The sequence below is a fragment of the Ovis canadensis genome, chromosome 1 (genome assembly GCF_042477335.2).
Source record: "Ovis canadensis isolate MfBH-ARS-UI-01 breed Bighorn chromosome 1, ARS-UI_OviCan_v2, whole genome shotgun sequence".
NCBI classification, from domain to species: Eukaryota; Metazoa; Chordata; class Mammalia; order Artiodactyla; family Bovidae; genus Ovis; species Ovis canadensis.
In genome coordinates this window covers 206,657,533-206,672,039 of record NC_091245.1, presented here as the reverse complement: position 1 = coordinate 206,672,039, position 14,507 = coordinate 206,657,533, and the positions used below count along the sequence as shown (strand labels likewise).

At 35.3% G+C, this 14,507-nt stretch overlaps 1 protein-coding gene across 7 annotated transcripts in view; it reads left to right on the top strand.

Moving 5' to 3' along the window:
* The window catches only part of KLHL24 (kelch like family member 24), a 34,239-nt gene extending 21,152 nt beyond the window's left edge, over positions 1 to 13,087 (top strand). For all 7 annotated transcript variants that reach the window (XM_069559011.1, XM_069559031.1, XM_069559021.1 and 4 more), the window contains 4 exons: positions 465 to 583; positions 3,948 to 4,136; positions 5,074 to 5,262; positions 10,917 to 13,087. In XM_069559011.1, the coding sequence (XP_069415112.1) occupies positions 465 to 583; positions 3,948 to 4,136; positions 5,074 to 5,262; positions 10,917 to 11,117 (698 nt within the window). In that variant the 3' untranslated portion in view covers positions 11,118 to 13,087. The remainder of the gene's footprint in view (positions 1 to 464; positions 584 to 3,947; positions 4,137 to 5,073; positions 5,263 to 10,916) is intronic.
* Positions 13,088 to 14,507: the final 1,420 nt, after the last annotated feature.

Here is a 14,507-nt window from a genome sequence, read left to right as displayed (position 1 = left end):
TTAAACAATTTTACCAGTTTCGCAGGTTACTCTGTTATTATGCATTGAATAATATAACAACACATTATTTTGTATAGTGGTATACTTTTTTAAAAAATGGCTGATTTTTAAAAATCTTTCTAGAATAATTCTTTTGTCCAAGTTTACCACAGAATAAAATGTAGAATAGTAAAATTGTAAAATTCTCCTATTCTACGTTAAAATTAGAATAGTAAGATTCACATTCTACATTTTATTATTTGGGGCATGTAATGATTATTTCTCAAAATAACAATAGACAAGGTTAAATCTGCTCTGTGATCTATTGCCATTTGAAGTTTTAAGGGTCTTTGTTTTATTTATTGAACTGAATCCTTAAATTCTTGGACTGGGTGAATATTTCAGAGTTTTCATTATTTATGCCTTTGACATAGATCCCTTGGTGATATACTTGTTAGTGTTTGTGCAATGTTTTGCATTTATAGGTGGAAGAATCAATGGACGTGATGTCTGGATTTATAACTCACAGTTAAATATTTGGATCAGAGTTGCTTCTCTAAATAAAGGCAGATGGCGTCACAAAATGGCTGTCCTCCTTGGTAAAGTAAGAGAAACCACTTTTTGTTATTATTGCTGGTACCTTTCCAGAATAAATACCACAGATGAATCCTTCATTTTACTCACCCTCTGGGTATTTTGGACTCAGCTTGTATTTCCTTTCATTTCTAACCTCAGTACATAAACTGAAGATATAAACAATTTGACACTGTACTTTTGAATGGATATTTTGTTCTCCCAACTTGGAATTCGTAGCAGTGCAGCACATTTCTTTTCTAATGCACCATTGGCTTCTAAGTGCCTGAGAAGCACTGGAAAATAAAGAAGTACATCAAGTACAAAAACAGGCTAGTGTCTAATCCAAGCAGTCTTTTTCCTTTTACTGACTTAAGCATTCAGGCCAAGATATATTTATCTAGAGTCATATTATTTTATCTTTATTATTTGTACAAGTAGGGACAAAGCAAATAAGTGTTAAGATAAACTCACCAGCTTATTTTAAAGCAAAGTTACTACTGGCTGCAGCTAATAAATATAAAAAACATATAATCTGATTCTGGACCATTCAAAGTCCTAAGGAACTTTGAGAATCACTAGTAGACTAGTGGCAGCTACAACCAGTTTTTTCAAGTTAAATTAATATAAAAAGCTGTTACACAAAGCAGATGAAAATACAGCTGTGTAACAAGGGCTCACTTGGATTCTTTTCCTGCCTCCGTCTCTATCAGCTCCTCCAAAGCCACTTCAGATTGCTGAGCAGTCTAAGTAAAAGCAACATACTTGGCTTGCACATTTTTTTTTGAAGTGTGGTTGATTTACAGTATGTGTTAATTTCAAGTGTATAGCACAGTGATTCGTGGTTTAGGGGTTTTGTTTGCTGATTATATTCCATTATAGGTTATCACAAGAAACTGAATATATCACACATAATGTTTTTTATTTGTCCCCTGTTGCTGCTGCTAAGTCGCTTCAGTCATGTCTGACTCTGTGCGACCCCACAGACAGCAGCCCACCAGGCTCCCTCGTCCCCTGATACCCTCTACTAAAATGATTGCTACCTCTTAAGCCCTCTCGTGGAGGCATTTTAGAGCCACCAATGAGAAAGCAGAACTGCTCTAGTTGGAACAGAGATGATGCCAGGAACCCTTCCCACTCAGTCACCTATCAGTTCTCATTCCTTCCCTCTTATCTCCCCACAAAAGCTTCTTTAAAACTCTGTACTGTAGAGCTTCTCAAAGTACAGTTTGAAAGCTACTGTTAATTCCTAAGGGTACTGATCTGGTGTGCTGCTGCCACTGACAAAACTAGTGAAATAATGAGGACCTTAAGGTAGGTATAATGAAAATAAAATACTAACAGTATTTTCTAAAACCACTGGTTTGTTAATAGAGTTTTGGGAGCTATACATCAAGAACGACAACATAAAAGGGGCAGGTAAAATAATTAAGGGGTTGAAAGAGATGAAGTCGGACTAAAAACATTATAATTCTTTATTCTGAACATAGAAAAGTATATGAAAATGATTGATGTTCCAAACATCATTTATGGATTGATTAACACAAATGTACTTGATAAATATTAGTATACTTGACTTGAAGTTACCCACAACTTGGAAGCACTAATTCAAAAAATAAAAGGATTTCTTCTGTCCTTCCACAGCAAGTACTCAATTCATGGAAAACAGTTATCCCAAAAATTACATTCAAGGCTGAATTCAAACCTATAAAGTTATTTAAAGCATAAATGTTTACTGTTAAGGAAACCTAGGGTGGTTTGGAATATAGTATCTTAGAGCAAGAAGCAATCTTAGAAAATATTTAATGTAACTTTTTCAATTTATGAAGAAACTGAATCCAGAGATATGGAGTCATTTGCTCAAGGTTGCACAGAAAGTGATAAAGCAGGGGCAAAAGCTTAGATTTTCTCAATCTAGGAGCCTTTTATCTTGAGGCTCATAGCATATATTTTTAGTTTATGCAAGTAGTGTAGTATTAAAGTTTAACCCTAAAAATTATGTGATAGGTACTATTATTGTATACATTTTTAGACTGAGGAAATTAAGACACGGTTTGAGAGAGTATAGGTAAACTGCCCAAGCAAGGTCTTATGTGCAGTGGCAGAGCCAATGTGGACTCTACCTCTCCTGACTTCAAAGCTGTGCCCTTAAGTACTATATACCTCAGTTTCTGTACCCCTTCCATAGCTGCATGACCTTGAATAGGTTACCTAACCTCTCTGGGCTATATGGTGTTGGGAGAACAGACCCACCAACAGATCATTTTAAATGTGAGAAATGCAAAATTGAAGTAATATTGGCTGCTAAGGAAATTTGCAAGAGTACAGAAAGATAGATTGTGGGCATACTTGAGTGACAATGTGTAAATATAAAGTTTGGCTTTGACCATTTGGCATTCATTGTTAGACTAGTAAAAGGAATTGATGGAGGTATTTTAGGAAGATTAATCTATGGTTTAGAGAGTACAAGAATGGAGACCAGGAGGAGATTGAGAGGTATGAAATGATACGGACCCTGAGGAAGGATAGTGGCAGCGGGAAACAAAAGGAAGGGACAGATGTGAGAGATGCTGTGAAAGAAGGCTCTGTAGAACTTAATAGTTAGATATAGATGCAGAGAAAAGTTGATGATGATTGTTCATTAAAAGAATTGTAGATGTTAAACTGGAGAGCTTCTGTAGGTTAAAGATTTCTTGTGTATCTCATGATGCTTAATGGATTATTCTGCATGTAGCTGATTTAATAAATGGCCTGTTGATCACTTTTCCTACTTTGTCATATTTGTGAAAATAAAATGTATATGAAAGCTCTTTGTAATATACAGTGTAGAGTTCATTATGTGCCAGGTACTTTTCTAGGCTTTATAGGAACTAAAAGAACAAAATAGGCCCTGCCTTCAAAGATCTCACAGTCCAGTAATCCTTACCTAGTATTTTAGTTTCTAGCTTTATTCTATTTTAGAGCTTTAGTCTAGCTTTATAATATTCAAATATTTTCACCATACTTGAATATGAGCATTTAAGCTAAATCCTGTAATTCTCAATGCAAGTAGTATTACTGCTACTGGGATAAAGATTGCTTCTTACTTCAAGCCATACATGTCCTTTTGTGCATAAAGCAGAGATATACATATAGTACATAAACACATATACAATATATCTGTGGTATTAAAATTTTCATTGGATGGGGCTATTATGAAAAGAAATGTCTAAAATACCTCCTTGGTGGTAGTGAGAGGATGATAATTTTTTAAAAGGTCCAGAAATGGAGCTAAATATATTGCATTTACAGTTACCAGGAACTTTTAAAGGGAAGAGATCCCTTAATTCTTTAGCTGACTAGTTAAAAATTCAAACTTTTGATAATTAAGTTTTTTCCATGTATTTTACATGTAGGTATATGTTGTTGGAGGCTATGATGGGCAAAACAGACTTAGCAGCGTAGAATGTTATGATTCCTTTTCAAATCGATGGACTGAAGTTGCTCCCCTTAAGGAAGCAGTAAGTTCTCCTGCCGTGACCAGCTGTGTAGGCAAATTGTTTGTGATTGGTGGAGGACCTGATGATAATACTTGTTCTGATAAGGTAAGCCATGTTTTCCTGCAGAAATAACCACTGATACACACAAGAAGAGAAATAGAAACGGCCTAACAAGTAGGTAGTTTGGTCCCCTAGTGTGAAAGGCCTTTTAAAAATTGTCTGGTACTTTATACTTTGGGAGGAAAACATTAAGTTTCAGGTTACTAAAGTGAAATGGTTTACAGAATCAAAAAATTATTTGTTCAGAATACAGTTAGTAAGTAAACTAGCAAAGGGTGAGACAGTAATCAGTTATACTGCTTTCAAATGGGTCATTTTCTATGTACTTTGAAAATATTCTTTAGAACAAAGATAGGGAAAGAAAACCTCTCTAATGTAAACATAGGATGGCTCAAAGCTGCTGCAGTTCATTAAATTCCTGGGACAATAGAACATGTGCCATACTGACAGCTCTGAAAATAACCTGTTTATTCTGGAGACAAATATCTAATGCCTGATTCATTTAACAATAGTTTACTAAATTTTGTCAATCAATAAATTTTTTCTGAAATTTTAATGTAATGTCAAATGTTACATATTTAGAATTCATTAATTCAGAACTTGTGATAATTTAAAGTGTAGTAAATTGAGGTTCACTTGTATTCTTTTGAAGAAAAGACTCCCTAAATATGTAAAGAAATTGTATTCAAATTGAGGCATACTTATCTTATGTAACAGAATTTTTAAAAATCCAGATGTTAATTTTAATGGGAACAAAGCAAACCCAGTAGCCAGTAGCCATTCATCCTAGAAACAATCTGTTTGTTTGTCACTCTGTTCTGCTTGATAATTCAAATATTTCATTCTCAAGCCAGCCTCCCTTAATTCTATGAATTAATAGAATTTTATTTTAATCATGCTTTTGTATATTGGCAAACTTTTTATTAAGTAAATTTGCATTCTTGTTGAGAAATTTTAATTAAATATTTCTGTATATTATTAGGTTCAATCCTATGATCCAGAAACCAATTCTTGGTTACTTCGTGCAGCTATTCCTATTGCCAAGAGGTGTATAACTGCTGTATCCTTAAACAACCTGATATATGTTGCTGGTGGACTGACCAAGGCAATATACTGTTACGATCCAGTTGAAGATTACTGGATGCATGTACAGAATACATTCAGCCGACAGGTAATAACATAAAACAGACAAAAAGAAAAATCAGTGTAGGAGAGACCAAGTACAGTACCAGTATGAATATACAGTAACTTCACACTATTTCATGTACACTTAGATTATTTCACAGTTCTTTCAAAGTTCCATGTATAGCATATGGTGTACTTGTTTTGAACTGCTCCCGAGGAATGGATTATTGAAATAACTTTTTACTGTCCCATGGTAAATTAGGTATTGTACTATGTCTATTGGGTTTTTTTCCCCCTTAACCTTTTTCAGACTCCTGCTCCAGTTCTTATCCCTCTCTCTTGTACATTTCAAAAGAGAAGAAATCCTCCCAAACTGGTTTCTTTGCTTTTGCAGTTAGAAACTAGGTAACATGTTGTTCTTTTGTTATAAAGAAAATGGCTGCACTTGGTTCTCTTTCATTCACACTGCATTTGTACTCTTACTCTGCTTCTACCCCACCCCAAAAAGGCGTTCCCTTGGCCTTTTAATTCATAATTCTACCCTCCTTCCTTCCACCATCAAAATATTTGATGGCCCTGATGCTGGAAATCTGGCTCGACCCATACCACTTTTGAGGTGTTGTACCCACAAAGGTCGTTACTAATAATTTTCTGAGTCTCATTCATGTTCTCTTGATTTTTTTCTACCCAACCCTTAAATATGGGTATTGCCTGAGCCTCTTTTCCCTGCCCTTTTCCCAGTTTATACTCCATTCCTGGTCAGTACTGAGGACTTCAAATCTTATTCTCCATTAAAGCCTCCCTCCTCTGCTCCAGACTCAAATTTCCAGCTGCCTATTTAATATGTTCTAAACCTTCAGACTTAAAACAGAATTCACCTTCTTCCCCAAGCTTACTTTTTCTGTTTCCAAACAACCTAGTGAATAGAAAAAACTGTTTCTCCCTTATTTATAACACTTCTGACACCAGATATGTGAGTTTATTCCCATACCAGTCAACTCTCCATCTCCAACTGGCATCTTCCAGTTCAATTCAGATTTGACACAACCTGAAGTTAGCTTCAGATTTTAAGGACTCAGTTGCACAAGACTGCCACTGCTTCAGATGCCAGTCACAAGTCTCAGGTTGTCACCAGTACTTCTGAGCAATCAACTATAAATCAAGGTTTTCACAGTCCCCTCCATGAATTCAATTCATCTTCTCAGGAAAAACACACATTTATGTTTACAGGTTATTACAAAGGACATAGAAGAACAGCCAGATAGAGAGGTACCCACAAGTCAGGTCTGGAAGGATCCCAAGCACAGAACTTTCTGCCCTCATGGATTTGTGGTGCTCCATCCTCCTAGCACATGGATGTGTTTACCAACCTAGAAGCTCTCCACATCCTGTTTTTTGGGATTTTTATGGAGGCTTTATCATGTATACGTAATCAATTATAAATCAATTTCTAGCCCTTCTCCCCTCTCCAGAGAAGGGAGGGTGGGGGAGAAACCCTTTTCAAGCTTCTAATGTCTTGCTTTTCTAACCCATTTTACCACTAGTATCTGTTGCTTGCATTTGCTATCCAGATGGTATGTGTTCTTGCCTTTGTTCATTCTGTCCGCTTAGCTTTAATGCCTTTTCTACCTTATCTACTTGTCTTTCAAGGACCACTGCATAGTTATAACAATCTGAGATTGCCTTGTTCCGAATTAATGCCTTTTCTTTCTGATCTGTCACTATACTTAACCTCTATTAGTAAATATTTATTGAATAAACAGTGAAGTAACAGAGGGTCCTGATGTTAAGACAATTTTATATACAATATAAGAAATATAGACTGTAAGGATAATGACTAGGGTTTGGGTATAACACTATTTTTCTGAAGCTGTTGACATTGAAATATAGTCTCCAGTTAGTAATGTATTCAGAGTAACATTGCCTCAGTTGATGAAAGGGACATAATAGGATCTTCAGTTTCATGGTACAAAGGGAACATAGTCTTCTGTCCCTCTTACATCACATTTAAATAAAATGAACTTCAATTCTCTAGTTCATTGTCCTCCTACAAGAGACAGGTGAGAATGTGCCCTGCGACAGAAGAACTCTTATGGTCACGTCCAGCTGTATGACAGGTGTTTACACTTACTTCTAAATTTTTTAACCAAAGCTTTTTTTTTATTGGTTTATTACAGTGAATATTTTTAAACATAGCGCATTTTCACTAAGAGCTACTATTCACTGAGAAGTTGACTGTACTATACAAAACAATAGCAGAGCTTAGGAAGATAATTGCCAGCATCTAGCATAACACAGGGCATATAAAGAACATGTTTGTTTTTTTTAATTGGAGGCTAATTACAATATTGTGGTGGTTTTTGCCATACATTCACATGAATCAGCCATGGGTGTACATGTGTTCCCCATCCTGAACCCCCCCCCCACCTCCCTCCCCATCCCATCCCTCAGGGTCATCCCAGTGCACCAGCCCTGAGCACCCTGCCTCATGCATCGAACTTGGACTGGCGATCTATTTCACATATGATAATATACTAAAGAATATGTCTTTAACTAAATGATTGCGATAAAATTAACGAAAAACAAAAGGACATATATGGCACATTTTCCTTAATTAGACAGTGCCTGGTAGTGACTTCAGAAATTTCAAGGGACATTTAGATCAGAAATATATTAAATCTGTATTGAAGTCTTAAGACTAGTATGTCAAATCTCTTGAAACAAAAAATACTGAGATTTCTGGGATTATCTTTTCTCCCCTGGGCCATTCTTATAGCCAGTACCTCTAAATGTATCTATGTATGTATTATTGATAGGCAAGTTTTGAACCATCTGTGAGTCTTTGCCTATCCTTTTAATACTAATCAAATGAAAAGATAAATCAGCTTTCATTAAATCTACCAATTTCATGGTAGAAAGCTATTTGAGTCAAAGGTTACAGTTTTTAAGTGCTTAGAATATTGAATGACCAAAAAAGAGCTGAAAAAATGAGCTCTTTTTGTGCAATCATAATGGACCCAGCGTTTTTCCCTGCTGTACCTTGATATTTTCATTCCTTTTGACATTGCATAATTCCTAAAACCTGCAACTTGATATTGTAAACATACTTTGCTTTTTAATTTTCATCAGGAACATATTTTTTTAATTGTGAAATTTTTTTTACTGACTGATGAAGTATTTTTTAGCCTTCTTCAGTGGAGTAGGTATTTAAAATGTCATTAAAGTTTAGAATAATAAAAGAAATCTGATTCTTTTTCTTTATTGTTGGCATTTTAATGATTCAGCATTATTTAAATATAATAATTAAGGAGAGAGATATGTTTTACAATATTAAAATTGTGTTTCATTTAAGTCATGAAAAATAACATTTAAAACTTCATGTGTTATTAAGTTATTTTTATTACTAGCTGCCATTATTCTTGAGACTATCATAGAGTAAAATAAACTACTATGCAAGTCATTTCCTGATACGAGTGAATACCAGTTTTGAAGATTGCTTGTTTCAATTAATTCTGAGCACTATTTTAAGAAATGATGTTAACACAATATCCTATAATTATATAGCTTAAGAATCATCATCCAAATGACTATGAAGTTCAATAGTGTAAGCCAGCTTGTACTTGAAAACTAAGGATATTGTTTTTTGTGGTATTTAAAACTGAAGTGACTTAGCAGTAGCAGCAGTGATAATGGGCCAAGTCATTCTGGGTGTATATAAACTTTAATGTAGGCATTTTTAAGTACTCACTTATTCTTTTAGACCCAAAAATACTATCCTCTATTATATAAATCCACCAAGCTTTAATTTTTTCTACCAGAGTGAAATTTATATATAGCAGATCAAGTAAAAATGTTTGCTGTACTCATTGGTAGAACCTATCCATTGCTGGTTATCTGGAAGCAGGATAATAATATACAATAACTGTCTGAATTAATGTGAAATTTAAATAGAAGATAATTGACCTGCAGCATAAACAGATTTATGCAATAGACAGTTTTAGTGTAATTTCTTTCTTTAAAGAATCACTCATCCTTGCAAATGGAGAAGGCAATGGCACCCCACTCCAGTACTCTTGCCTGGAAAATCCCTTGGGCGGAGGAGCCTGGTAGGCTGCAGTCCATGGGGTCGCAAAGAGTCAGACACGACTGAGCAGCTTCCCTTTCACTTTTCACTTTCATGCAGTGGAGAAGGAAATGGCAACCCACTCCAGTGTTCTTGCCTGGAGAATCCCAGGGATGGGGGAGCCTGGTGGGCTGCCGTCTATGGGGTCACACATAGTCGGACACGACTGAAGCGACTTAGCAGCAGCAGCAGTAGCATCCTTGCAAAATATATATTATTGACAGATAAGAGTAAATTTAGCTAAGAATATCATTGTGTAGAAAGTTAACTATAAAATGTTATTTGGGGAGTTTCTATACCCCAACCAAGGCACCCTAGTAACAGTGCTTTATTAATCTACTTATAACTCATTCATTCGTTCAACTTGAGGGTAATCCCATATAACTAGTAATGTTCCTATCCCTTGATCATGTAATAGACACTTTTTATAGTAAAGGACTGTACTATAATAGGAGAAGCAACTCTTCAAGGATATTTTTGTTGAACTACCATTAAGTTAACTAAAACTTTTCTCAGCCACGACCCCCAGTTTGCTGCCCATATCTTGACCCCAATTACTGACATTTATTCTGTTTTAACACTCCCTTCACCCATGCAGATTTATCTAGTATTCACACATAGAGCAGGAGTTGGGCAAAAGGGAACTTATTTCTTTTCTCCCTTTTGACTGTGTTCAGTTCAGTTCAGTCGCTCAGTCATGTCCGACTATTTGCAACCCCATGAACCACAGCACGCCAGGCCTCCCTGTCCATCACCAACTCCCAGAGTTCACCCAAACTCATGTCCATCGAGTTGGTGATGCCATCCAGCCATCTCCTCTTCTGTCGTCCCCTTTTCCTCCTGCCCCCAATCCCTCCCAGCATCAGAGTCTTTTCCAATGAGTCAACTCTTCACATGAGGTGGTCAAAGTACTAAAGTTTCAGCTTTAGCGTCAGTCCTTCCAAAGAACACCCAGGACTGATCTCCCTCAGAATGGACTGGTTGGATCTCCTTGCAGTCCAAGGGACTCTCAAGAGTCTTCTCCAACACCACAGTTCAAAAGCATCAATTCTTCGGCGCTCAGCTTTCTTCGGCGCTCAGCTTTCTTCACAGTCCAACTCTCACATCCATACATGACCACTGGAAAAATCATAGCCTTGACTAGACAGACCTTTGTTGGCAAAGTAATGTGTCTGCTTTTGAATACGTTGTCTAGGTTGGTCATAACTTTCCTTCCAAGAAGTAAGCGTCTTTTAATTTCATGGCTGCAGTCACCATCTGCAGTGATTTTGGAGCCCCCCAAAATAAAGTCTGCCACTGTTTCCACTGTTTCCCCATCTATCTCCCATGAAGTGATGGGACCGGATGCCATGATCTTAGTTTTCTGAATGTTGAGCTTTAAGTCAACTTTTTCACTCTCCTTTTTCACTTTCATCAAGAGGCTTTTTAGTTCCTCTTCACTTTCTGCCATTAGGGTGGTGTCAGCTGCATATCTGAGGTTATTGATATTTCTCCAGCATGTCTAATTTTACTTTTCCATTTGCTGTCAAATTCCTTAAGGTCAACAGTTAATTTTTTTTAAAAATTTGGTTCAACAGGAAAACTGTGGTATGTCTGTATGTAATGGTAAAATATATATCCTGGGTGGAAGACGGGAAAATGGAGAAGCTACAGACACTATTCTCTGTTACGATCCTGCCACAAGTATCATCACAGGGGTAGCTGCAATGCCCAGGCCAGTGTCCTATCACGGATGTGTGACTATTCACAGATACAATGAGAAATGCTTCAAGCTCTGACGCCAGCGTACCTCACCCAGAAAGCCACAGCAATCCAAGATGAGAGGTTTTAAAAACTCCAGAGTGGGAACTTGGTTTATCTCCTTTATGCCATATGCACAAAAAAACAAAAATAATAATTGTCGTGCCTTTCTCCCCCAAATACCAATCTTTTAAACTGTAATAAAGCCTTTTCTGTAATTGGGGAAAAAAAATTTTTTGTTTTGAAGGTAATAGTGGTCTTTGCTTGGGCTGTGAGAGTGTACCTTTGTGAGTATTCTTTAAAAAAAAAAAAAAAAAGCCTATGTGGCATAGGAAATAATGTTTGCCTGTATACCGTTTAGGAATTTGTGAATGGTCTCTTCATTTATGTATGTTTATCTGCAAGACTGTTTATTCCTTATTTTGTCATATAAGTATGTATGTGTGTGTATATATATGTAGAAAATTGCATGACAAGTTTTCATTTAGGTCAAATCATGTAATGCTTAGAATGCTTAGAATCATTCTACGGAGGGAAAAACAGTTTTAAAAATCTTTTTCACTAAAAAATACATCCAAATTGATTAACTTTATTATGGTTTTTTTCTGTAATTGATAAAAGAGTAATGACAATGATCTGAGTATCATAAATTACTAAGTTATTGTGACTTCATTCTTAGAATTGCTTTCTTATATTAAAGATATTTTGGGGAGAAGATACAAAAGCAAGTCCCCCTAAAATGGGGATTAAAATTAAAGATTAGTTCCTAAGAAGAAGTTATCTAAGACCCTTGAAGGAAAAATGACCCACTGTGGCTCTCAAAAGTATTTATGTATCATCTCTAAATCCTCTAAGGGAAGCGCCTTTTCTTAAACCTGGCAGAAGAGCTGAAATCCACTTTGCAATATTATCTTGTGCAAAACAGGGACAGATTTTCTCCCTAGCCCAGTAGGGTTTGACCTCATTGGAATGGTGCTTTGGGTGAGGACCTCTTCCTGGTTATCCTATTTTCTTGTGAACAGCTAAAAGTCCTGGGAGTCTCTACTGTTAAGCTGCCCTTAAAGGATAAAGCAGGGACCACCTATCTCAGTGGGTCCATATTTATTTTAAAGTTAACTATCTGAAGAAACTAACAGTAGTAGTAGCAGTTTTCTAAGATAAATCTTCATTTGGTACCCATTGTGTGAAATAGCGATCAACATTCTCACACTTGTCTACATCAAATTGCCTTTGTCTAGATGTTTCAACTCCAGTTTGTAAAGCTTGCTAGTTTTCAGAGAAGAGTGTGAAATTTTTTTTTCTAAGGCAAATGGGATGGCAGGAACTACAGCATAAGTGATTGTTGTTATTCCTGGGTAGACAAACACAATTTACGGTATTTTAGGGATGTTCCAGGTAGCCTGCTCTATTTCAACTTCCCAGGCATTATTGTCATCTCACATCTTAATTATATATTCCTTGCCATAGGAGAAATGATGCAAATATGTAATTATAGTGTCACCAGATTTTTGTTAAAACCAAAGTAGTAATCAAACAACCTAACATTGATAAACTTACTCTTCTTTTCCCATTTTAGAATGATACAGAGATTTCAAATACACTATACACTATCAACTTTAATGCCTAGCTGGATTGTGAGGCAAATTCTAAAAAACTTAACAAATTTTAGGGAATTTTTATTTTTCAAATCATAATTTGAAATGATATGTACCTTTTTGTGATAATTATCAAAGCAATTCAGAAGCCAGTTTTCTACCATTTTAGTTGAAAGACAATAGTAGATACAATTGGGATACCTGTTTTAATTTTAGAGTAAGCATCTACTTCTGCATCATACCCTTTGTAGGTTATGGAACCTATTTAGTTCAGAAATTCTGTGTGGTGTGTGAGATAATGTATGAGAAAAGTGTTGGTAAATGCTGAGGACTATACAAATGATACTTGTTATTTTCATGTGTATTCGTAAGGTCATGCCCATCCATAAATATAGACACTTTCTTACAGAAAAGCCTTTCTCAGTATAACCTGTATTTTAGTACTTTTGTAAGTATTAACTATTTACTTATATTTTGTTATATGTTTATTTTTAATATTCATGTGTTTATTATAGTAAATTTGAAATGAAATCCTATAAAACAGAATTTGTTTAAACATGGACCTTATGCCAATATTTTTAAATTTTTTCTCTACATAATTTAAAACTACGTTAAGTAGGTCACCAAGAACTTAGCTTGAATCCTATGAATTTAAAGTAACCATTTTTAAAGTTACCCAACTGATACTTTAATTTCCTTTCACTTCCTTTACTGATTTTTTATAATGAGGTTAGCATAGATAAAATAATGAAGAATTTTAGGGTATAATTAGTATATCAAAAGGGATTTATCAACAAAATTGGTATCAGATTATATTCATACTGTCATCACATAGCCGACATTTTCTTTTGGTTTGTGATGCTCATATAAGCCTTTGGGTTAGGTTAGTATGTATGTATATACATGTGTATATATGTAGATAGATAGTATGCTCAATCTACACACATATATACAAAAATCAAGAATTTTAGCAGTTTTTGGTTTCTGATCAGAGGAACATAAAGTAAAAATTAGTTGGTCTTACTAAATTCAGTTCCAGAAGTTCTGTTGTTGTTTTTTTTTTTAATTTGGGCTTCTCTAGCGTACTCTTTTACATACGAAAATATATGATGAATATTAGTATGATGACTCATACAGTCAGAATCTATATAATGCATACAATTTACAAGATCAGGAAACAAATTGGAGGGAGATACAAGTTTGGTAGACATAGCCATCGATACCTCAGTGGGAAAGGAATTCAAAAGTAGGTTTTGTGGATCAAGAGAAATGTACTTTTTTTTTTTTTTCATGAACTTTAATCATTTTTCATGTGGTTCCTATATGTGAGTGAGCTCTAACGTGATCTAATTTTTACAACAAAAAGACCTTCCTCTTCTGCTCTAATCTTCCCACTGACTTTACTGCACAGGTATGAAATGGTAGCCTATTGGATCTTTAGTAACTTTTTTTTCCCTAGATGACTGAAACATAGGTATTTACTCCATTTAAACCAGGTGTTTAAAAAAATGATGTAAATACTCAGGGTATTAACTTGTCATTTTTGCCTAATTGGAGTGTTTAAAGTGCCATATCTAAGTAACTTTCAGTTCATAATTCTAGAGTAAATTCAGTTTGGTAAAGGGGCTTCACATGTGGTGGTGGTTAAACATTCACTTTTTTATATTTAGATGAAAATGTTTGTGGACTGATACATTTTCTCTTAGTGAATATGAATTGTTTATGTATCTCTACTGTCATACCCTTTTTGAAACTCAGGAAAGACAAAGGTTCAATTCTACTACTTTTGTCAGTATACAAACCAGGTGTGTTATTTTTCCTGTTGTCTGGATA